The sequence below is a fragment of the Caenorhabditis elegans genome, chromosome X (assembly GCF_000002985.6).
Source record: "Caenorhabditis elegans chromosome X".
In the NCBI taxonomy this organism is placed as follows: Eukaryota; Metazoa; Nematoda; class Chromadorea; order Rhabditida; family Rhabditidae; genus Caenorhabditis; species Caenorhabditis elegans.
Genome location: NC_003284.9, coordinates 4,811,965 through 4,822,646, shown reverse-complemented (window position 1 = coordinate 4,822,646; position 10,682 = coordinate 4,811,965). Strand labels below are relative to the sequence as shown.

Sequence of the window (10,682 nt, the reverse complement as noted above, 5' to 3'; positions counted from 1 at the left end):
AAAACTAAAATGATTCTTTAAATCAAGGTAAATGCAGAAAAAAATATTGAACAATCACAACATTTAAACCAAATAGAAGTTAGAACGCAGTTGAAAATTATCAATTTTTGTGCGTTTTCAACTCCAAAGGTATAAACCGGCACGCCCTGAAAACGGCATTTCAAAATGATATTGCCAGTTAAGACTCCCAAGTGATAAACCAACAGTGTTATCACAATTTGCAATGAAATGCTCTTTTTAGTCACATTTATTGAAAGGAAGACAGATTTTATTGCTTTCTAATTTCCGATTTTTCAGGCCTGAAAATGCTGTGAGTGGGTTAATTAGTGTAAGGTAATCAGTGGAGTAGCGCCAATAAAGGAAATTGCTCTGAAACAAAAGTGGAAAAATCTCCGTTTTTCCGCTTTTTTGAAAGTCATCAATCAAAAAAAATTCCTTCAATTTTTACGGTTTAATTATGTTCCGAACGATAATATTCAAACATTGTAGAGAATCGAACATGCGACAGTGCTGTAGTTTTCTCAAAAAGTGACAAAACCTCAGTAATTGCCACTTGTTGCCTGTCACTGAAAAAAAAATTCTGGAAAAGTTTAACTGTGATATGGTATTTTTGGCGCCATATGATTGGTTTTAAACAACATCGGAGCAACTCATGTTGAACTTCTTTCAAAAAACTTTTTTTAGAAACAAATGTTCACTAAAAATTGTTACCCAATTTTTTTGACTTCCTATTATAATACAAATTTTTCTTTCACCGCACTCTAAAAATTATCAAAAAGTGCTGAACCACACCTGTTCCCCTAAAAATTACGAGCGTCATTTTGATTCAAACGACAATCAGTGGAAGCTTTGAACATTTGAAAAAAAAGTGACGTCATAATTCTTCCCGTTGATAAGACTCTTAATTTTTCGCTCACTCATCTAAAGATGGTTTACAAAGAAAATTTTCATTGAACTAGAATGATACTAAAAAAATTTTCTTACAACATTTCGGTTTAACACACAAACAAACAAAAAGTCAATAAAATAATTAGAAAAAAATGAAGTGAATGGCAAATGACAGCGGAGCGTTGAGAGGAACAAAAATATGCTTGTTTGATCCAACTTTGATCACAGTATAAGGTTATTCCTATCCAAAAGTTAAAAAAAACAGGATCACAAATTAATCCGTAAAACAAAGATATGCTTAAAAAGATATGAAAAAAAAACGAAAAAATTTCGATTATGAGTTGCATTTAGGTGGTTGGCATTTGGAAGTCAGGCTTTTTGAGACGGATTTCAGAAAACAGTTGGTCATTCAAGTCGCTGATTTCTTGATAGTCCTGATGCAACAGTTCAAACTGTTTGTCGTACTGCTTCTGCTCCTCGACATAAATCTGAAAGAAAATTGTACTTTAAACAACTAAAAAAGAGCAAAAACCTCTGATTGAAGGATTCCAACTGCTTGTTTCAGAGCACCGTTTTCTCTTAACATCTCCAGAATCTCCATGCAATACAAATGAATTCGTGTGAATGATTCCATGGCCAGGCGTCCACGATAATGATCGCAATGCTAAAATATGAATAGTTAAAATGAATAGGAGTAGTGCACTTGGGAATATCGTCCAAATACCCCTTTAAAAATTTTGATGGACATTGACCATGAAATTTTTTTTGTTTTGCGCATATTCTAAAAATCACGCAATTGGCCAATCAAGACCTAAAGCTGGGACGCGCAAAAAAAATTAATTTTTTTCTTTAAAATTTGAAAAATAGCGGAAAATATCCAAGAATATACATTACAAGGCCGCTCATAAATAGATACTGAAAATTCTTCTGAAAGTTTTATTTTATTTTATTTTATTTTTTTCCATGGAAGACCCTTCTAAAACAGCCCTTCTCAGATAACTATGCGAGAAATAAGAGCAAGAAATTTTAACCTGAAGAAGAATATTGTAGATGATAGCAAACGATCTGTTGACCGCCTCGCTTTCTCGTTCTTCTTGCTTTCGGAGTGCATGCCGTTCCTCTTGCATTTTCACCATGTCTTGCTCTTGTTTCCGAACCATCGCATCCAGTTCTTTACTTCTTTGCTCGAGTACGTACATGCTTTGCACATCATCATCAATTTTTGACAGCTTCTTTCTCTGAAAATATTACCGTATATGTTATTCAAAGATTTTTTGGCTACAGCTGATTAAACTTAAACTTACAAGCTTTTCAGCTAACATCACGTTACTTTCAATCCTCTCATCAACACCTTCCAAATCTGCTTCCATTTCTTGAATTCGCCTTATTTCTTCATCATCCGTACCCTGGAATTTAAACTTTTTTAAACTTCTGAAGGCATAATTTTCTCATACCAAGTTTTTCAGTTCCTCTCTCATTTGCAGTTTCTTCTGAGCATTGGCTTGTTTTGTGTTCTCAATTATCTGCGTGTCTTCTTCCATTTGCTTATTTAATTCAGCAATTTTGCCCTGAAAATGAAAAGTTATCTCAAAACTAGATGTACCTAGCAACTAACCATCAACTTCTGAACGTATGCTTCTGGGTCATCAAGAGCTTCAATAAGTTCTGGCTTGTATTTTGATAGCTTATTTTCGAGCTCTCTGTTTTGCTCTTCAAACTGCGAGCGTTTCTCTTGTAACTGAAATAGTTAGTATGAAATTTTGACACTTTCAATGACAAACTAACAGCTTTATACTCTGCAAGTTTCTGCTCATATTCAGCTTGTAAAACTAAGTTTTCATTATTTTCTTCCGTCGCTTCTTCAACAGTTTCTTCTTCCTTATCGACTTTTTTGGCAAAAATTGGCTTTGGTGGAAGTGCAGGCTTTGTCAGCTTGAAGTTGAAGTCTTTCTCTGTGTGACTGGAGTTTATGTATTGCGAAATCCATTTTCTAGGATCAGAGTTTGGGATGGGTTTATTGAAGTTGCAAAGTGGGAAGGTTTCCGGAGTATTCTGAAAAAAATAGATTAAAAACTCTAAATTCAAGTTTTCAAGTTCTTGTTCGAAATAAAACTGTTTGTTTCATAGAAAATTAGACAATTAATGTCAGAGTCCAGAAAAAAGTTTTGATAATTTGAAATTAGCATTCAATCAAGCTCAGAAATTTGAAAAGTGCTCAAAAATGGTATGAAGGATGTCAATCAAGTTTGATAATTCGATAATTGGCAATTGTTAAATTTCAAGCTACCTTTGAGTACATTCTCAAGTGCTTCAGTTAAAGTGAAACTTTTTTTTAGATAAATCGTCTTTTCTATATTTTCACACTAATTATTAATGAATAATGTCGGTACAACAATACATTCGGCTTTTTGTTTCAGAGTTTAGCTTCAATTCAAATTTCAAAAAAAAAATTCCACACACATTTGGCAATTTCCATTCCCGATTTCTGTTCAATCCACGACAGTACACAGGAACCCATTCTGGTTGTGATTTCTCGTGTTTGACTACACTTTCCAGAAACTGATGACCCTGGTCTGAAATCAATCTTTTTTTTTAAATTTTTTTTAATGAAGTGAAGATTAGTGTTTACCTAGAGAAACGGCCTCTTGTGCGTCGGCCGGCAATTTCCTTATCAGTTCAATGAATGCACTGCGAAGATTGTTGATATTGCCGTATAAAACTGTGTGAAGGGCGGTGTCTCCGCGAATGTGAAATTTCTGAAATGAAAGGAATTATAAAGTTGAGATTAGTCAGGGGTTGACGTTACCTGCAGATAGTTAGAAATTGCGTTTCCAAGTTGCAGCCTGGTAGTTATAACTTTTGGATATACATATGACGAAATTGTTTGTTTACTACTATTATCTATTTTCCAAATACATCTGAAATATTGTGAATAAAAAATTAATAAAACGAAATCAAAAATAATAAATATTACCTTACTAAAAACTCAAAAATCTGAGGTGTGCTGAATTCTATTTCATCTTCATCAGCAAACGAGCTGAAAATAATAATATTTTAAAGAATAAAATTAGATTTCAGACAAAAAACATACCACTCAAGATGTCGGCAAGCGTCTCTGATGAAAGCATCAGCTTCCTCCATTTTCCGCAGGTGAAATTCCCTGAAAACAAAATAAATAGTGTTAAATGTTCATGTATATATTAGTGATAAAAGATTTCAGTGGTATATAAACAAATAAAAACAATTTGTAAAACATAGATAGTGAAAAAGAAAAAAATCTGCATTGCGTCCGATGCGCAGAATTCTACGACATTTGTTTACCGTAGTCTAAAAAAGAAGGCAACACACGGGGGATGGACACAGAGTGACCTAGTGACGGTGGTAATATTTGTGAGGCATGAAAGTTATTTTTCGAGAATTAATTTTGAATGTGAAACTATTCATTTTTACTTAAATACAAACACCGAGATCATATTTGCGCAAATTTAAGCATAATTTAAAACAAGATGTCATGAAGCTTTCTGTGCTACAGGCATTTTTGAACTTTTGAAAGTAATTTTTTTTAATTAATGGTTTTTCATAATTCAAATGAAAAGATTGAGGTTTGCACATTTTAAGAGCACCATTTTTGTTGCGAGGGCGAAAAACCACATTTCTTAACTTCTGCAACAAAAATTCGACAATAAAGCATTGTTTAACTTACAAGGAAAGTTTTTAAACTCACTTTAAAAAAACTCTCTAAAAAGGTTTATGCAAAAGTATCGCAACAGAGAAACACTATGAGCTGATATAAAGCCGACCTGAAAAATAAGGCCCGCAAAATTCCTAACAGAATTTTATTCCTAGTGTTTTCAAGTCTTAAACGCTCCTCAGTCGCTATACTTTCAGTTTTTTTTTGTCAAAAGTTTCCATTACTAAATATTTTGAAAATACTAATTACCAAAAGTCAGATTTACAGGTAAAATATTTTTTGTGGTAGAATTTTTCTTATACTTCACTGAAATTCGAGAAAAACTCCGCCTCGAATATATGTTATGGACATCAATTGAATTAAAAATTGCATTTTCTGCATACATTTATAGTTTGGACAATTTCCAGTTTGGTTGAAAACTCAAAAGAACAGCATGATCCAGAGAAACAAATTAGTGCGGAATATTGTCTCTTGGGGATATAAGTTCCAATTAGAGTCTGATTCATTTGTCTGCATTTTTGATATTTTAATTCAAATTTGCTCAATCGCAACCATATTCTCACATTTTCCGTTATTGTTTGTTTCAATAAGTTGTTTGGAACTATTAAAAGCAAAACTCTTAAGAAAGAGAATCCCACAAAAAGGCAATTGCATGGATGTCCTGAAAAACCGAATTTACTAAACAATTTGCATGTTGTTTAAAATTTTTCTAGTTTCAGTTATGCAAAACGTTAATAGAATTCTATGACTCACTAGAGTGATAATTGAAAAATCTCCGCCGAATCAATGAACTCTAGTGTATTTACATTATTACGCTGCCAGATTTACAACATCCATAGTGGGAATGACGACAAGTGTGAAAAAGGTCGTAAAGTGAACAGCTGGATGTGTTGGCGACCCGTAAAAGGTCAGTTTACTCTATGAGTACAATATTTTTGCGGCCGTACATTTTTTGGCGAAAACAACTACTATCGATTTCAAAATTTTGATGTTTTCGTGGTTTCATAGTGGCACCTGCTGGCTAGGTCTCAGCTGGAGAAGATTGAGCCAAAACATAGACAAAGAGCAGAACAGTAATCCCCAGTCGATTGAGTGCTCTGATCCACCAGCGATCATAAAGGTATTTGTAAATCTGTCAGATTTATGGATTACCCCTACTCGGTTTTATGGCAATACTGTTTGTGTCTTTAGCGTTTTCTGGATTGGCAGCAGTTTTGGATTTTTTTTCTTACCTGTCATTTTGTAGGTTTTTTGGGCCTTCTGTAATTTGAATTTTCTAAAGTTCGTCAACTATTTTATAGCGAGATCAATCTATACCGAAATACGTTTTAATTTTAATGTTAAAATCTTCTGAATGAACATTTTTTCAGGTATTTTGGACCTTGATCATTTGAAAAAATTAAAACATTTAGGCCCTAATTTTCAAGTCTAAATTACCACATTGTCATTTGAAACTTCTCTCGAGCAATGTTCTGAAACCCTTTCTAATTTTTAGTATTTTTAAAGGACACTAGTTAACATGTGACAATGTTGTTATTACCCAGACGCTAAATTTTGAGATTTTTGCACAAAAAAACGGGTCTCGGCTAGACAAACTTGTGGGACTTGGGAAAAGCTGTGCGCCTTTAGAGAGTACTGTAGTTTTAAACATCGAGGCGGTAAAGTGAGCAACTTAAATGTTTAGTTAACTTCATTTGAAAAGCCCCACTTCAAGAGATTCCTGTTATTTTCCAATAAGACTGATTCCAACTCACGTGATTCCAATTAATCGGCAATAGCTATTTACAATTGTACTTTTGCTCCCTTCATTTTTATTGGCACGGTCTGAATATCCGAATGTGCGTTATTGTTTTCGTGGCCCAATTTGCCGATCCAATTTAATTTCCGGCTCTCACGCCAATAAACGCATGCACCCCCGTTTTTGATTCCCTTTTTTTGATTCAGACAGTCTCAATTTTTCCTCAACTTTTCATTGGAACACCGAACGGCAGCTTTATTGAAACAATGTTCTCCGACGCGACGTTTCGGTTCGTTTTCAACCGAAAATCCGCCGGATTCGGATTCATTTATAACTGGTATATGCCGAACAGTTTCCAGTCGGATTTCGGATTCGGACCGATTGTTAAGTGTCTCCCAAAAGCGAGTGGTGGTTGGGACGCACTACAGGACGGATAATCCTCAAAATCCCTCGCTCATACACCGCAAACTGCACAAGTATACTTGTACGCTCCCTCTCTCTCCAGCCTGTGGCACGGATTGTTCGGCCAGCCATAACCGCCTACGGATTACGGTACACGATCATGTTCTGTGGAAAATAAAGAATGGATCGCTCACATCGTCCCGATATTTCATTCATATCCCAGTTCTGCCTCACTACTGTCAAAAATATTCTAGCTATAGCTGGTCTCTGAAAAAAAAACAGTGCCGCCACCACAGCTGCCATCAAGTGCCGATTTTACGAGCTCTGCCTTGTTATCTACTTAGCTCCAACAGACACGGACCGTAGCTGCTCGTTTGGCAAAATTTGTTTATTCCAACTAGCAGCTGTAATATATATCGTATTCCAATTGTAACGTGAGTTGTAGTCTTGCCGAGAACAATTATTTCATAATGTCGGATATTCCTTTGAGAACTTGACTTGGCCGTTTATTTTTCCTCACCTAAAAAACCCCGTAACTTAGCTTGAAACGTATGTAATTTGAGAGCTAATATGTTAAGCCGTAAGAGTTTGACTTTCACTTTTGCCCAAAAAAATTGGGAACCAATAAGATATGTCTATCTAATTTTCTAATAATCAAGTATTCGCTGGCTTTGGCTATCCAAAAAATGCAGAAAATAATAAAATTGTCAACTAACAATACAACATTCCAATTGAAAATTTTGCAAAATCTTTCAAGATTTCAAGATTCAAGACTGTTGAATTTTTCACGCTGATAAAACAGTTGTAGCAAAATTTCCAACTAGAAAGTTGGTAATCAGTACACGTTCAACAATTTTTCTAGTTGAAAACTTTTCAATGATGTATATTTCTGGAGAGATAGCAAAGTCAATCTATATTCGGATTTTGCAGAACTCAGAGGGGGTTCTAGACTTTTTTTGGGCAAAAATGAAAATCGTTTTTTTTCTTGCAGTTCACAATCTAAGCTTTCAAATGACATCCGTTTTAAGACAATCGGCCATCTTAAGATTACGGGATTCCCTGGTGGAATCCTTCTTTCTGAAACCTAATCTAGATAAGTTTAAATTTCAGTGTTTCATGTAAAATGTACGTGTTCTCCGCTAACTACTTACTTGACCTTCTTATATAAATATGCTTAATACTTGCAAATATCTCGATGTTCCTCTTAACAGATGGCGCCTTTGATGTTCGCGCCCGAGTTTTGACAAACCACTCGCGGTCCATGATTCACTTTCGGTAGCTTCAAAGAATTTATCACAAGGCTTTCGTCAACTTATCATACCTTGAAGTAGTTTCTTTTTTCATGTCGCTCCACCCACTATGGATGGCAAGTCATCATAATAGCTCCATAGCATAGAAGATTCGTCGAAACTGATACCTTTGCTTTTCCGGTCGCTAATGAGCTCGTTGCCAACTTGCTCATTCGACCGTTATAACCATCGTATTTATCCTCCCACCTATTCCTTGACATGAGTTATCTCGACTCTGGTTTTCCGAAAATTTGATTTGAAATTGAGGCTGAAACTAAAAGAGAAGCCGAGAGAGAGAACTGACGAATTATCCAGAGTTATCAATCAAAAAACGCAGGGCAGCCGAAACTTCCACAAATCGGAATAATCAAATCCGACGGCCATTGCTTTTTTAATTCTTTTTAGTCCTTGACTCAATAAAATCAATGAATTCGCGTCTCGCTGTCTTCTCGATACATTTTTTCTGGATACTTGATTTCATTTTTAAGTTGTATTTCTTTTTCCGTGACTCACTCTTCACATTTCATACACACTATCTCTTTCCTAATCCAAGGTTCTTGATGAGAGGACGTATGTCGGTACCTAAAGTGTCAATTTTTCAATTCCTGTTTTTTTGGTTATCATCCTAAAAAATTTCACGTCGTTTTCCAAGGTTATTGAAACATTATTGTACTTTTTGTGAATTTGGTGCTCTCATAACTCATTAAAGATCAAAACAAATTGAAAACATGAAAATTAAAATCAATTTCGGAACTAAAATCTTCGTGACACTGTAGATGTTTGACTTGATCATACGTTCAGACGAAACAACAAAACATACAGGAAGAAGACACATATGCAAGCATTCACACCTTCTCCTAACATCCTTGTCTTCTAATTTTGTAACATTTCCGAACGGACAAAAAACCACAGAGATAATGTTAGAATGATATATAATCCTTGGAAAACCACGAGATCGTCAAAATCACTTGTTCTCCCTCCAATTTTTTATCTACATTTGACGTTTTCCCAAATGTTCATCCAATTGTAATTCCACATGCCTTATCTATTGGAAGGTCATTACTATGTTCCAGACGCTCTTCTCACTGCCACAAAAAACCGGGTTTTTTTCTCCATCGTAAGGAGGAGACATAGTGCGGAGAGGGAGGAAGTCTCCCTGCTGCAGCTAGTATGGTCTGAAAAGATCCCGTCGTCTTCACTTTAACCTTGCCGACCTTCTAGGCCACCCGCAACGGCATCCCCTCTCCCCCAGTGCCTTCTCTCCAATTTTTTCATTCTCTTTCTTCCGAACGAAACGGTGTGAGTGTGTGTGTGTGTGTGGGGGTGGGCGCTGCGTTTTTCTGATGAGGTGCGCGCAGCTCGATTTTTTCTTTACATCTTGCGCCCCCGGGCGACAGATAGAGATGATGCCCGTTGCTGCCTGCCGCCACTGCCGCTGCTGCTGCCATCGACAGTTTCTTCTTCTACATCGTTTTTCTTCTTTTTTCTTCATCGTATTCCCAAAAAAGCTTGTTTGGCACCCCGCGACACACGCACTATCTCACCCCCTTTCTCTCTTCTTGTAAATGCCATTCAGAAACCGTCACCTCCTCCCCCCCTCGATCCCCGCCATCTCATTTTTTCATTGCCATCCGCGTAAAGTCGTTTTTCCGCCCTGCCACCCCCAGGTGTAATCCGCCCCATATCAGTTTGCCAGCTTTTGCACTTTTAGTTCTACCGTATCCAATGCCTGCGGTGCCCCACCCCCAGAGATTCCTTCACTCCATATTTGCTCCCCACCATTCCTCACACCCCAAATTTCTCTTCCTATCCTAGAACCTAAAACATAGAACCTAGATTTATGTATCGCAATCTTACCGTTCTCCTCCGCAAACGTAACGTCATACTAGATGCGAGTTTGCTCTCCAGTCACTTCACCCATCTCAATTACCTGTTAGCACCATCTGTCCATCTAGACCACCTTCCTGCTAGTCTCGAACTTGTAGTGGTGGTTACGCGCAATTGACAGTAATCCAGTATAGACACACAGCCATGCAATCATCAACATAATTGTGCTATAATCCACCTGGCATTACTTTGCCTTCCTTGAGATCCTGTTCTTTTTTCTCAGGTTCCTGAATCTTATTTTTGTGCTGGTTTCAGATTTTGATCATTGAAAATTTTCATTTTATAACATTTTTACCCTATCCACCCAATCCATCAAATCTCTTTTTCGTGTTTATGATGCAAATTTTGTGTAATAGTATATATGTTTTGATGTTTCGTATCTTACACACCATGTCTGGATGCGATAATTAATCCATATTAGTTCCTCCTGTTTTTTTTAATGTTCATCAACTTTTTTTTCTTATTGCTCCTCGTAAAGGTCCGTAAGATACCTACTGCCCAGCGAATACACACTTTACCACTTCTCTTACAAATATAGTAAGCACACAGTAGCTCGTCGCTATGAGTGCAAGTCAAATCCGGAGAAGCAGCTTATGGAGTACACGGGGAGGCATCGGGTTGAGATGTTTGGCCAAACCCGGAAACCGTATCTCGGTCCTTCTTCGCCTCCGCCGCCGCGAGACGACAAACAACTAGGCGAGGTCACCTAGCTGCTCTCAAAACCGTGGACCAGGCTCTCGCTAAATCAAACACACTCATAACAAGTCCAACTCGCAGTGGTTGCTAA

At 36.7% G+C, this 10,682-nt stretch overlaps 1 protein-coding gene and 6 non-coding genes across 8 annotated transcripts; 3 read left to right on the top strand and 4 right to left on the bottom strand.

Moving 5' to 3' along the window:
• Positions 1 to 931: 931 nt before the first annotated feature.
• R08E3.3 (CCDC22 N-terminal domain-containing protein) lies at positions 932 to 4,054 on the bottom strand (the record flags this gene model as incomplete). 2 transcript variants are annotated; one of them, NM_001029678.7, is made up of 12 exons in its annotated part: positions 3,980 to 4,054; positions 3,863 to 3,925; positions 3,695 to 3,806; positions 3,518 to 3,644; positions 3,349 to 3,461; positions 2,674 to 2,940; positions 2,504 to 2,626; positions 2,343 to 2,456; positions 2,193 to 2,294; positions 1,920 to 2,126; positions 1,421 to 1,552; positions 932 to 1,376 (listed from the first exon to the last, which is right to left on the bottom strand). In NM_001029678.7, the coding sequence occupies exons 1-12, from the start codon at positions 4,027 to 4,029 to the stop codon at positions 1,236 to 1,238; spliced, it is 1,551 nt and encodes a 516-aa protein (NP_001024849.1). In that variant the 5' UTR covers positions 4,030 to 4,054. The 2 variants fall into 2 exon arrangements, with proteins under 2 accessions (NP_001024849.1, NP_001024848.1); NM_001029677.4 differs by lacking the exons at positions 932 to 1,376; positions 1,421 to 1,552 and having other exon boundaries at positions 1,830 to 2,126; positions 3,980 to 4,048.
• A 2,626-nt stretch (positions 4,055 to 6,680) lies between these two features.
• Positions 6,681 to 6,884, top strand: R08E3.8. The gene has a single exon (NR_070954.1). It is a non-coding gene; the product is annotated as an Unclassified non-coding RNA R08E3.8 (non-coding RNA).
• Positions 6,682 to 6,885, bottom strand: R08E3.10. The gene has a single exon (NR_070953.1). It is a non-coding gene; the product is annotated as an Unclassified non-coding RNA R08E3.10 (non-coding RNA).
• A 2,119-nt stretch (positions 6,886 to 9,004) lies between these two features.
• On the top strand, positions 9,005 to 9,271 carry R08E3.12. Its single transcript, NR_070952.1, has one exon. It is a non-coding gene; the product is annotated as an Unclassified non-coding RNA R08E3.12 (non-coding RNA).
• On the bottom strand, positions 9,005 to 9,477 carry R08E3.11. Its single transcript, NR_070950.1, has one exon. It is a non-coding gene; the product is annotated as an Unclassified non-coding RNA R08E3.11 (non-coding RNA).
• Positions 9,326 to 9,468, top strand: R08E3.9. Its single transcript, NR_070951.1, has one exon. It is a non-coding gene; the product is annotated as an Unclassified non-coding RNA R08E3.9 (non-coding RNA).
• A 65-nt stretch (positions 9,478 to 9,542) lies between the features above and the next one.
• R08E3.5 lies at positions 9,543 to 9,821 on the bottom strand. The gene has a single exon (NR_070949.1). It is a non-coding gene; the product is annotated as an Unclassified non-coding RNA R08E3.5 (non-coding RNA).
• Positions 9,822 to 10,682: the final 861 nt, after the last annotated feature.